The sequence below is a fragment of the Lytechinus pictus genome, chromosome 13 (assembly GCF_037042905.1).
Source record: "Lytechinus pictus isolate F3 Inbred chromosome 13, Lp3.0, whole genome shotgun sequence".
NCBI lineage: Eukaryota > Metazoa > Echinodermata > Echinoidea > Temnopleuroida > Toxopneustidae > Lytechinus > Lytechinus pictus.
The window spans coordinates 2,794,584-2,808,777 of record NC_087257.1 but is presented as its reverse complement, the minus strand read 5'-3'; the positions used below and the strand labels follow the sequence as shown (position 1 = coordinate 2,808,777).

At 37.7% G+C, this 14,194-nt stretch overlaps 1 protein-coding gene across 1 annotated transcript; it reads right to left on the bottom strand.

The window, feature by feature from the left end:
* Window positions 1-586: 586 nt before the first annotated feature.
* LOC129274351 (5-hydroxytryptamine receptor 1F-like) lies at window positions 587-10,899 on the bottom strand. Its single transcript, XM_064108524.1, has 2 exons — window positions 10,809-10,899; window positions 587-3,231 (listed from the first exon to the last, which is right to left on the bottom strand). Exon 2 carries the CDS (start codon window positions 3,212-3,214, stop codon window positions 1,943-1,945), a length of 1,272 nt encoding a protein of 423 aa, XP_063964594.1. The 5' UTR covers window positions 3,215-3,231; window positions 10,809-10,899; the 3' UTR covers window positions 587-1,942.
* Window positions 10,900-14,194: the final 3,295 nt, after the last annotated feature.

Here is a 14,194-nt window from a genome sequence, read left to right as displayed (position 1 = left end):
TTTTGACTTTTTAATTTACTCCATTGGCTCTCTTTTGTTAGATAAGCAGTTTTCAGCAGCTTCTTTTTGCCATTGAAGCAAACTAAGGAAGGAGCAAAATAAAGTAACCATGTTGCTACAAATGCAACAAAATGATCTTTAGTCAATGTAGTAAATTTGTCACTTGATCTGATTATATGAATTCAATACCAAAAAAGCATTGAAAAGAAGATGATGTACAGGCGGCTCATTATTAAAGAAGGTGATATACAGATGAATCGCACTACCTAAGTCGAATTTGTTGGGGCCACATAAATCTGTATAAAACATATGTTGTATTATTCTGAGGCCCGTTTCATTTTCATAACAAATGAGCAATATTTGAAATCAAACTTCACGCTAAAATCATCCAATTTCATTGGCTGATCATAAACTTGTAGAAATTGTACCTTTGTTATTATGACCCCCACCACAACACCCGCGGGATCGCGCCGCCCATTCATACACCCATATCCCATCTGATTTCGATGATTTGCGCCTCTTCAACGTATCCATCACATATTTGGTTTCACTCGGACAAAGGTATAATCGTATACTGACAATACTTAATCTACTAACACATTACTAAATCTTTTGCATTAAACTGTAGTTTGTGTTTTAAACGTACCTTCAGAATTTCATTTTGTTATACTTAAATTCACTTTAATTCCTGCTAAGAAGTACGTACTACAGTGCGTATCAAAAAAAAGTTTACACTTTGAAAAAGCCCTGGGAATTAAAAAATATACAACATGTGTGTAATTTTTTTTTTACAATCTTGGGTTTGGGTCTCATCTATCCAATGAAAGTAAAAGTTTTGACAGAATGTTATACTTGAGTGAGCACTCTCCATTTTTGTATAGCTCGCAGAAATCTGTTTGCGCAGAAATGCTTGTTTTCACGCTGTGTCAAGGGGAAAGGGCGAAATCAAACTTATCCTGCGAAACATTTCTCATACATTTCCCTTGCACTTTTAGTCAATTGAAATAAAACGGATACATTCAAACATTTTGTAACAATTTTGCCACCCAAATTGAAATTCCAACACCTAGTAAGCACAACCTTTACCCTTTTTGCGCCAGCTGGATCTGAGGACATAACTGAATCTGAACAAAAGTTTATATCAGACATGATCTCCAGTATTTTTTCACTAAGTTTTTATCATTTAAAGTGGGTTTACATTTCATTTTTCATTTAATACTTGTTTCTCCACACTTTTCCCAAGCTTGACAATGATTAACAAAATGAAAATCAAGCCTAAGCCATTTCATGTAAATCACAGCTCAGTGTAAATCAAATATCGTCACGATGGCCTCGGTGTGTGGGGGAGTGGGGTGGGGCACAATGCACTCTTCATAGTGTTTTGAGCAAGGAAACAAGTTAAAAAAGGTAAAAAATATCTTCAAATCAATGTTCTTTATGATTAAGGTGTACTTCAGTTTTATTCGCATAACTATTTCAAAGTTCTGCGCAAATAATTTTTCACTAACTTTTCAAAAGTAAGTGGTGCTCACTCAAGCGGAAATATTTTTCGACAGTTATCTCGTCATTTGCTTAAATGAATCTGTACCAATGTTAAAATGTGGAAAAATCTTCAGGATATTACAAATGTATAATTTTACAAGATTTTTTTAAAGTGTAAACTTTTTTTTGATACGCACTGTATAACCATAATGAGAGTAGCGCGTGGGTGATTTGAGTTTAAAAGTTCACATTAATGGCGGAGTGCTTTTGTTTTCTTTACAGCAAATAAAATTGTTGTGACTTGCTTCTTTTTTCCCTTATGTCATATTTGGTGGGTTGCCGATATGTGTTTTCTTAATGTTTATACGTATCGTTCGGCAGTGAAGTAACTTATTTTGATTCTAGGCAAGATAGGCCACTTCGTGTTATTCAACTTTTTTGACAATGCCATCATGCTCTCTTAAAATCGTTGACGACGAATGCAAGCAAGTGGCTCCGGAATTTCTTGAAAGCGACACCGGATAATGGCCCACATCACCTTACGAAACTCCGGCATTGTCCTGGCGTAGATCAGAGGATTGATGCAACTATTGACGGTCGTGAGTAACGCAGTCCAAGGAACAGCCATGTCGGCGCTGCCAGGAAGAACAACATTGATACCAAAAGGAAGCATGCAGAGGAAGAATGCCAGGACAACAATGGCTAAACGTTTGGTGACAGTTACATGGTACTTGTTGACGCGCCGTTGAGATTTACCTTCATCACTTTTTCTAATTGAAGGGTTTGAAGCTCTCGGATTGAAACTCTTGACAGACCAACGAGGCTGATGTTTACTCTTTGACAAGTTTCCAGGTGCTACGTCATTTGCACCGTTTTCGGAGCTTTTAATTGTGTACTCTAAAACCGTTTCCACATTTGGTCCAGCTTGTTCGGGTGTATCCGATGTATTGGTAGTTTTTGTAGAGGAAATCTTCGAAGAACTACTCTCCAAAGTGATGCCTTCATTGCGACGAGTCTTGGCCATAGCTGACGATTGCCTGGACACGAAGATGTAGATTCGAATGTAGATGGCAACGATAATGATAAAGATTGGAAAGATCACACACGCCCCTGCAGTTAAACTGTATATATCCGAGGTCGGGAGTGACGTATCTTGTGAACATGTCTTGTATTCCTTGGAGTATCCCAATATTCCCAGCCCAGCGAAATAAGGCACTAGAACCAAGAGCGATGGATACATCCAAGCAGCAAGCAACATTAAAAAGACTTTCGGTGGTTTGTAGAGCTTCATGAACTTCACAATGGGTTGCGTCAGGAGATACCAACGATTGTAGGCAATGAGGGCTAACGTCATGACGCTGGCACCAAGACAGATGAAAAACACCGCCGCACTGGTGGCACAGATCCAGTTGGGAAGTGGCCAACCAGAACGACTCAACATGGCAACTACATTAAATGGTAACATGAGACATGTTAAGAAATCGGCCAAGGCCAAGTTGACGATGAACCAATTGGTTGATGATTGCAGTTTTCGGGATAGGATGACGGCTACGATGACCAGAGTGTTGCCGACAATTCCAACGATAGTGATGATGATCATGATTATTGAATTAGCGATACGCTGGTTGTAATCTTCAAGCATAAAAAGTTCTTGAGTGTTGTTCGGTTTATCTTCAGCGTCTACATTCATCATGTCCGTGATGAACATGGAATCACCTCCTCCTGTACCCATTCTTTGTCTTTTATTACCTGGAAGAGGATGATAAGAAAATAATAAAAGGAGACATTATGAAGCAATGAATGTCGATCACTACCAGTATAATAAGCTCGGTTCCAACCGTCCATCTGATCTTGATCAAGCCCGATCTTTACGGCAGTCCGTATGGAAATCTGGGGAGCCGTTTCATGGAAGGTACTTGTTGGGTATTTTATAGGACAAGTCATGTTTTATTCGGTAGTTTCAATGGCAACAATGCAAGCAAATCAATGGAAGTTGTCAGATCTGGGGCCCGTTTCATAAAGGACTTTGCCATAATGGCAACTACCATGGTAACAGGGCTCAGCAGCCAATCAGAATCAATGTTACCATGGTAGTTGCCATAATGGCAAAGTTACAACAGTTGCAATTCCTTTATTAAACGGGCCCCTGAAAACTTGTCGGACGGAAAAGTTGATGAAATACTCCATCATTGATGGGGGTGATTAACAATGTTCTGGCTCCCAACAGTACTAATCTAAGACAATGCAGAAATGTGTGACTACGGAACCGGAGCGTTGTGGATCAAGGTAAAATGTAGAGAATGAATACGAAATGCAGACCGAATTGTGTATATTACAAAAGAATAGCATGTTTGCTTTAAATTAATATAAATTATTGATCTGGTTTCTTTCAAAGCGCGAAGTTATGAGCGTCTGAAAAATATCAAAACTTTGAACGCGATTATCTCAAAATCACGTTTTGGAGACCAGCCGAGGTTTGAGCCAGTTCGTCAAATCACTGACGATAGTAAAAGAGCTTCTCAGCCACTCAAAATCTAGTAAAGTTTTCAGATCTGACGGACAAAAATGTTGATGAAACGCTCCCCATGTCGGTATAGTTCAGCAAGGTGGTCGGGGGTGAATTTACCTTGATCAAGATATCAATATTACCAAGCTTCCGTACTGGAATGTAGATATATCTCAAAATGTTTGAGGAGGTAACAACATATATATCCATCCTTAAGGTGCAAACATCTTAAAGGTTTACGTATTGGCTTCAGTAAGGTAACAAACTAATGCTGATGATAATGCTTTGAATGCCAATAAAGTTTTGATTAAAAAAACTAATGTGGATTGAGGCCGATCATGGCAGATAATTGACTTGATCTACCGACCTTGCATATATAGCTTTCCCAATCTGGCCGACAATATCTTGATCGAGCTTTATTAGTCGAGTAGAAAGTGAAACCTAGCATTTCGGCAAGGTCGTTACTACAGATCAACAAGGTGAGTGGGGGTGAATGTACCATGTCGCACCCAAGTCAACCCAAGAGGACATACAATTATTTCTCGCTACCAATTGTCACACCCCAGTAACTCAAGAGGACATAAAATGAAATAATTACATGAACAATAAAAATACAGTTTGTTCCTTTCAATGACCTTGACTTTCTCGATGACACAATCAAAATGCAAAATGAACATCATCAGGAAGGCCTCAATTCCTCAGCAGTAATGTTCTTGATGCTTTGAAATGGAAAATGCAGCGCTATCTGCCCTAAATTCAAGCCTAAAAACTTCAATTTTCCAACAGCATTTCTGAACCAATAATTGACCCATAGGTCCTCCCTGTTTGACTTCTGAGCAGATAGTGAAGCCGAAGTGCTTGGTAAGGCAACACACCCAATGCAAAAATGTTCCACCTGTTAAGCCAGGGAGAGTGCACTGGAGTCAAACAATGGTTTAATCAGTCCCAGGACTTAATTGTGCATAATAATTAGGGGATGGCATAGGGAAAGAAGGTTGAATCCATAACAACATTGCTCTGACTTGCAGCTAATGGAATAGAGACGTCTCCAAAATATTTGATACGCCAATCATGGCAGACCAAATACCGATCTTGCAGAGCTCGCCGAAGAATATCCTTGATCGAAAGAGTAGTCCAGTTCAGTGTAATTGGCTGGACCCAAGCACTTCGGGTGGTGAATCGACCATGGCCAGAATGCCCGGGGGGCCACTTACATTGACGAGTGGATACCATGCGCGACCAAAAAAACACGTAAAAAGGATGTCTTTTTCACGATAGGGCACGTTACGTACGTAACGTGATAAGGGTGTCAAAAACACAAAAATAATGAAAAAAGGGTATCTATTTCGCTAGGAAAATTACGTGTTTAGGGTCAAATTTGCGGGGATGATAAAACAAAATCAAAATGTTTTATAAAGGATGTCCTTTTTGCCCCAACACTTCGTGTTTAGAGTCCGATTTGCGCGAGGTGTAGAAGGTGGGGTCGTACTAAACCAAATAAGGTAAAGCCAAAGACCGAAGGACCCGTAACAATAAAACATTCCTGTACTTGTGTAGGGGTTCATTTCAGGAAATATTTGCCAAGAGTATCGTTTTATTTCCAATACTTGTTAAGGGTAGGGTTTTAGACGCTAATACTTGTTAAGGGGTGCATTTCCAGAATATGGAAATTACGTGTTTAGGGTGCTTTTCGAGACCCCATGGTCGCGCATGGTATCCACTCGTGAATGGAAGTGGCCCCCCCGGGCCAGAATGATCAACACACGGTGACCAGACATCATGGACTTCAAGGGACAATGGTATTTCAGCCATTTGTCCCGCGTCTCGTACGAACCTTTCCGAATAGATCATGATTTCGAACACATTTATGTGAGAATACAGTGGCGTAACAGGCGGGGGGGGGGGGGAGTTGCCCCCCTGGAGGATTTCACCGGAAAAATAAATGAAAAACGGGAAAATGAAAAAAAAGGAGGTAGAAAGAAAGAAAGGGAAAGGAAAGGAGGAAAAGGAAAGGGAAAAGAAAACGAAGAAAGAACATTTTCTTTAATGGAAAAGGAAGGAAAGCGGGAAAATGTACGAAAGAAGAACATTTGAGAAAGAACAAATCATTCCGAAAAAGGCCTATGTAGTGCGTTTCAGAAAAAAAGGTAATCCAAATCTAGAGGGGTGGTTTTCGAATTTTATTTAGTTTTGGGGAATTATTCTGCGTGGATGTGAAAGAAAAACCCATTAGCTTTCCATTGATACCCTATTTGTATAGGATGTATAGACCCTGGCGTATCCAGGGTGGGGGGGGGGGCAAAGCCGGCCCGTGCCCTTTGAGAGGCACAATAAACATTTTTAATGTAGAAAGGGCGTTAATTTTTGGGGGGCTTTTTTTGAAGGAATAACGACGCACAAAAACGCATAACGAGTATGATGAACAATAATTGCTGGCAAGAAGTCGGAATTGATAGATAGATAGATGAAAATATAGATAGATAGATAGGTATTTATCAAAATTCTCCATATATTGCAGTTAACAAACTGAATTACATGTGAATTACAAATTTAAAAATACAAGTATACATTGAATACATTTTACAATACAATGTTCAAGTGTGCAAGTAGATAACATACAGTATATTGATCTTATGATACAATTAAAACTATTAAAATTACATTCATGTGCATAACTGTATAATGTCAGGATAAAGATAGATTTTTGGAAAGGAGAAGGCAAGGAAAGAGGAAAGGGTTAAAGGAGTTAGGTAGAAAAAGAAGAAGAAGAAAACCCATTAGGGAGGGTAAGATTGATCCCGACAAGAACATGTGACAAATGCATAAAAAGAAAGGGCAATTTACGGCAATGAACATGGCAAATATTCCTAACAGTAATATACAATACAAAAAGAATAATCATTCCAGGGTTTTTGTTGTACAAACGGATCAGATCAGGGATTGCAATGGGCTGTTCCACATACGCTTAGTTTTACATCTGGGTTCGTATATCTTTCTTGTCTTTCGTAGATATATTGTTTGCAATCGTTGGGGAACGAATAATTGTTCAAACTGAACTGTAAATAATAAAGTCTTTTGAAGAAGGCGACACTTAGATCATTTTGACGATTTTCTAATTGTTGTAATTTTGACAGAGTAAGAGCAGTGGTGTAACAATGATAATCATTTCTAAAGATAATTCTTTATAAGGCGCGTTTTTTGAATTCTTTCTAAACGTTGTCTTTGGACAATTGTGAGACCTCCGCTCCAAACTGGAGCAGCATATTCAAGTATTGGGCCAATGAAAATTGGTTCACTTCTAGTATGACCCTCCTCAATGTCATTCTCAACATGTTGTCTTAATAAACGTTAGTCCACGCAGTCGGAATCCTCGAAGACATTGTCGTTATCCCAGCCCGAAGTATTCGTTTGAATTCTTAATTTGGAGCCAAAGCTTTTCTTGGTGCCGTCAGTAAAATTTAATTCCAATAAATTATCTTGTCATGGATTTTAAGAAATGTAATGAAAACTTATCCCAAATGCATGACAGATCTAGAAAAAAGTGGTTAAGTTATTAAAACTAAATCCGTTTTTGAAAAAAAAGGGGGAGAAGAAATACCCCCTCCCCGAAAAAAAGAAAAATAATTTCAAAAGGCATAGCTCAAAGCTGTAAAATGGGCAAATATTATTTTATGAAAATTGGAAAAGACCCAAACAACCCCAAAAATACACATTGGCAGGAAATTGTATCGTATTATTCACTCGATTCCTTCCCTTTTCTCCTGTTCTCTGACCTATTTGATAAAATACAAACACTTCCAGACAAGGAAATTCCGGGACTTGTAAAATGATTTGATATAAAGATAAATCATGATATCACCTTCATTAGGTTCCTTTGCTGGACGACCCCGGTGTTTTTAAGTGATCACAGAGAGAGACGAAGAATTGTCAGTACGGTGGCAAATTGAGCCCCCCCCCCCCCCCTCTGAAAAAAAAAAATTATAATAAAAATAAATTAATTAATAAAAAAAAAATAGAGGACCATACATGGAATATGGGGAAATTTCTTTAAAAAAGCTGCAAAGGGGTGAACCGAGCAATCACTTTTTTACCCTTTCGACAAAAAAATTATGATTTTATAAGACACGTAAAGATTAAGAAAATTAGTATATTTCGCCACTTTCCTGTTTTTTCTTTCTTTTTCTATATTTTCCTTAGTCATGATATTTTTTTTGGGGGGGGGTCCTTGCCCCCCCCCCATCCACACGCCAGTGGAATGTGTTAAATGGAGGGGGGGGGCACCAGATCATTGATGCTAAAGCCCGGGTAACATGCCTGGCAATGTGCAGCTCTCAGTATCATCACAATTAGGTCCTCTTACATCACGTACCTATCAAAATATTTGAATCGGACATCCAGTAGCGAAATTTCTTAAAAGCCCTGAGAGAGCGAAGTGAGCTAGTAAACATTTGTAGTAAACATTTGACCTCTTTAGAATTAAAATCTTATCCTGTGAAAGATTAAGACATAATATTCAGAAAATAATTTCACATATTACTTTTTTGTCTATATTTCACCTAACGGTTAATTCTCTTTTATTAAATTGTTAAAATTAGTCAAGCAGTATTCTGATCCTAGGCCGTATCATGTGGCGCTACTTCGATTTATGAGATATTTGTATCATTTATGTCTCAATTTTTTATATGGTGAAGAATTCTACTGGGCCTGACTTTTGCCTTTTTTAGAATTTCAGGTTTGCATTTACACTAAGAATTAGAAAATACTGAAAACATAATTCCAGTCTGCAATTAGAAACATAATAAGCTGAAATACAATCATGTAGGCCTAAAAGACTGCACATTTACATTTTGATTTAAAAAATGATATGGTCAAGGTCATATAATTATTTGTGGCAACGTATAAACGCAAATTATGTGGCCACTTAACCGCCCTTTCACACGGTAAAACAAAATCGTAATTTGAATGATATTCCAGTGAAAATGAGGCGAATAACGAATTTTTAACACGTGTGAAACCAAACTAAAATCACAAACGTTAATCATAATCACGAATTCAAATTCTACTTCGGAGGTGAATTCCAGTTAAGTTTCACTCAAATTACGGTAAGAAATTTCCGTGTGAAAGGTCCGATGATTCCTAAAAGGAATTGCAATCATCATTGTAATGATTATTCAAGATTCACGTGTGAAAAGGCCCTGAGAAAAACGAAAATTTGAATCTGCAAGCTGATTATATTTCTAACTTGCACTGATGTCAATTCAAAACCAATACTGCAGGGTTTGAGTTTGAATTCGGCAAGTGTCTAGCAGACACCACCTGTGGTTCTAATTTGGTGTCATTAAAAAAAAATATCCCCGAAATTTTACTTCGCCATGGGAACATGAACGTCTTTTTTTTTTTGCTGAAGCTGAATAGAAAAATCTGCTTAAATAGCATGTCATACAAGGTTATCCCTCTCCTCCTCCCCTTGAAAAAAGAAGAAGTCAAATTAACAAAAGATAATAATAAGACAAAATAGAGAAATTTGCAATCAATATGTTAAGCCCCTTTCACAATTGACGTACGACCATTTGCGACCTTTATGGTCGTGCGACAGGCTGCAACAGGCATCAATCGCTAGTCATCTCATAAGATCGCACAGAGGCTTTCACAGTTGCAACAGCTGTCGTACAACAAAAACAACCAGTAAACCCCGTTGCACGAGTAAGTCGCATATGCTCTTATTGTGCTCGTGCGATCACATGCGAGTGTTGAACGAGGGATTGCGAGTGGAACGGTCGCATACATGCGAATGAAACGGTAGTGCAATGTTGTAAGCCGTTGCGATCGGTCTTGCAACAGTCTTATGGCCCATATTATTATCGCAACCAGTCGCAAGACAGGTCTCTGTACATGTAGGTCGCTTGCACATGTGCAAGTGTTGCACGACCTCCAGTCAAGTAAATGCGACTACTTAGTTGTGCCACCTCTCGCACCAAGTCGTACAACGTTGAACAACACTCGCACGATGATCGCCCGACCGATGGTACGACCCCGGGTACGGCCTGATGCGAGTGAATCGATCGTATTTGATCGCGTTCGGATTTTGAACATGTTCAAAGTTCAGATGTGACCAGTCACGACCACCTCGAGTTCATGCGACCGTCTACAACGACTGCGAGTGCTCGCAAGACACCAAGAGATCGATCGTGCAACAACAAGAAAAAACTGTTGCAGGCGGTCGTAAACTGGTCGGACGTCAATTGTGAAAGGGGCTGAACGGTCGCATACATGCGAATGCAACGGTAGTGGAATGTAGTAAGCCGTAATTTCGATCGGTCTTGCAACAGTCTCATATTATCGCACCCAGTCGCAAGACTGGTCTATGTAGGTCTCTAGCACATGTGCAAGTGTTGTACGACCTCCAGTCGACTAAATGCGACTATACTTAGTTGTGCCACCTCTCGCACCAAGTCGTACAACGTTGAACAACACTCACACGATGATCGCCCGACCGATGGTACGACCTGTTACGAGTGAATCAATCGTATTTGATCGCGTTTGGATTTTGAACATGTTCAAAGTTCAGATGCGCCCAGTCACGATCACCTCCGACCACCTCGAGTTTGTGCAATCGTCTACAACGACTGCGAGTGCTCGCAAGACACCAAGGGATCGATCGTGCAACAACAAGAACAAACTGTTGCATCTGGTCGTAAACAGGTCGTACGTCAATTGTGAAAGGGGCTTAACACACCCGGGTAACACCATGGATATGAGCCTGCTCAACACCCAGGCATTTTGGAATTATTGACAAATTAAAAAAAGTAGTAATACATACCTACCTCGCTGCAGTAACTATGGTGTTAATGAACTCAGATGCAAACCAATCTGTTAGACCTTAATAATGAAACTGACCCCAATATTAATGTAATGTTCGTGTTGATGTGTCTTTTATTGTAATGCCTTTTGTCTCCAGGTCAAAAGACCTGCGGACACATTGGCGTAGCCAGCAACTTACCATGAAGATGGGGAGCGAGAAAGTCGATAGCCCAGTCAATCAGTGCTCTGTGTCCACCGTTGCGTCTAAAATAAGTAAATTTTCCTGAATATTCGGGCGATTCCCCGCGGATCCCTTCCCATCACCATTTATAAATGATATCCCTACGGAAAAGATGCGGATGATACGTAAAGATATGTCCAGATGCGGATTCTTACGTCCACTCGCAGATATAGAGGTGTTATTTGTTCTTTCGACTTGCGTAATCTTCCAGATACTTTTGAACACTTGCGGAATTTACGGACCAGGGTGCGGAAGGTTACGGATTGTTACGAATAATAATGAACAAGGCACGGAAATCTCCTGTCCAAACAGTGTATATGAGAAAATAATTTCATACCTCCAATATAATGACCCTTCAAACGCAAGATTTTAATAAAATTCTAAACAAACTAAAAACAAGGCAGACATTTCCGATTCAATTTTTTTAAAAGGCAAAAATACAATCACAAATTGATAGATATATAAAACATTGAAGTTAAAAAGGAAAAAACTTAAGTATAGAAATCTACATTTTTGCATAAAACGAGAAGGTGAAAAAGACAATTTTACTCAAAATATATGCAGATTCTCTTTTTTGGAAAACGGTGTATTGGAAAAGCTATTGTATGGCTTGTCAAAAAGATTTGGCCAAACGTGCATAAGAATAGTCACTTAAGTATATTTATTTTTTCTTGTCAACAATTATTGATAAATCTTGAAAGCAAAAACTAATTATATCATTTCAGAAAACAATAATAATGAGGATATAGGTTTTCTATCAATAACAAAGTAATAAACCAGGAAACTTCTTTTCTATTCCTTGGTGTTAAGATTGACGGTAAACTTACGTAGAAAGACAATATAAATGACATTTCAAAAATATCATGTACTGTTGGTTTTATGAGTATAAGTATATAGACTTGAAATTCATCTCGTCACCATTATATTCGCACTAATCTATATTAGACAATTTCATTTCATTTCATTTCGTTTATTTCCATTTTCAACAATTACAGTTTATTTTGTACATTTTAACATATAAATAACAAAACATATTTCAAGTATTCCTGTACAAAAATTGTAATCAAGATTATTACATATCAGGTTGGAAATGGAGGAGGCTGCTAAAAAGCGGAGCTTGTAGAGTGCAGCCTCCTAATAAATATTCTTGTAGTTGCATAACATATAAAAATCAAAATAACAACTAGAGCATGAACCAGTTAAATTAAAAGGAAATAGGGGAAATTAAAATAGAAAAGGAAATAAGAAAAAGAGAGATTAAAGGTCTCCAGAATCCAGCCCCAGCACTCACAGACGGACCTCGTTGATCGACAGGAAAACGAAAGAGATGTAAAAGCGTACGTGACATGATAATCATGTTTGATTTAAAAAAAAATACAAGAGTTTGAGTGATGAAGAGTTAAATTCAATGGTTATCTTGGAGAAATTTTTTGAACTTATATTTGAAAGAATTAAGGCTTGGTGATTCTTTGATGTTTTTATTAATAGTTCCCCAGAGTCTAGGGCCTTCAAAAGTAAAAATAGATTTTGCAAGGATGGTCCGGGGTAGTGGTAAATGGAATTCATCTGATTGACGTGTGGGATATTTGTGAAGAGTTTTGTTTTTGTTAAATGAAGAATTAAATATGAATGGTAACATATTATTGTTTAACTGATACATGAATTGACCTAAGTTATATTGGTACAGTGTTTTTATTTTTAGAATGTTGTTGTTAAAAAACAACTCATCTGTGTGAGATCTCCAGGACAAGTTGAAAATAACATGCAATGCCTTCTTTTGTAAAAATAATATTCTATCAAGGTAGGTTGAGTGTGTATTTCCCAAAACAATTGCTCCATAATTTAAATATGGTAAAATTAATGTTGAATAAAGCATTTTTAGGGAGGAAGATGGAAGAAAAAATTTGACTTTGTTAATAACACCAATATTGCGTGAAATTGTACGACATATAAAGTCAATGTGTGTTTTCCAAGATAATTTGTTGTCTATTATGAGACCTAAAAATTTTGTTGTAGTAACAACTTCAATGTCTTTATTGTCCAATTTGATTTTAGATGGCAATTGTTCTAAAGAATTGCTAAAAAGCATGCATTTCGTGTTTTGTACATTAATTGACAATTTGTTAGCCCTAATCCATAGTACCAATTTATCCAGTTCAGTGTTCAGTACATTTATTAAAATATCGGGGTTAGGATGAGAGTATAGTACATTTGAATCATCTGCAAAAAGGACATAAGATAATATTTCAGAGGAGTTCTGGATGTCATTTATATAGATTATAAATAAAAGAGGGCCCAGGAGGCTGCCTTGGGGAACACCCCAGTTAACATTTTGTAGAGAAGAATTTTGTTCATTTATGCTTACGAATTGTTTACGATTTACGAGGTAGTTTCTGAACCACTCCAAGGCCTTCCCACGAACTCCGTAATTTTCAAGTTTGTAGAGCAGTATTTCATGATTTATAGTGTCAAAGGCCTTGGAGAGGTCCAGAAAAACACCTATTGTATGTTCAAAGTTGTCAATAGCTTTTGTGATTTTGTCAATAAATGAGAGAGTGGCATGAGATGTACTATGTTTTTGGCGAAATCCAAATTGAAAATCAGAGATTATATTATATTTATTCAAAAAATTTAATAATCTTGTGTAGATCACCCTTTCCATAACTTTAGACAAAGTAGGTAATAAAGCTATCGGTCTATAGTTACATACATTAATCTTTTCTCCTTTTTTGTGCACTGGTATTATCTTTGATATTTTCATATTGTCAGGCACGACGCCATTACTTAAAGAAAGGTTGAATATGTATACTAATGGATCAACAATATATTCTATAACATTCTTTAATAAAATATTGTCAATACCATCGTGACCACAGCCTTTTTTGTTTTTTAAGTTGTTCACTATATCTATTATTTCATTTCTATGTACTGGTACCACTAGCGTACCTACGGGGGGGCAGGGGGGGCACTCTGCCCCCCCTGACGAGTCACAACCCATTCAAAAACGTATATCTTTGCCCCCCTGACGGGCTTGAAAAACTTTTTTTGCCCCCCCTGACGAGAGACCTTTTTTTTTTTTTTTTTTTTTTTTTTTGCTTGTCAATTTTTTTTCTGGTACGAAATCCTTTATTTGTGATCGAAGACCTTTTTTTTTTTTTTTTTTT

Bases quoted from the DNA above. Each gene is read 5' to 3' on its own strand.
- LOC129274351 (XM_064108524.1), bottom strand. From the start codon at position 3,214: ATGGGTACAGGAGGAGGTGATTCCATGTTCATCACGGACATGATGAAT.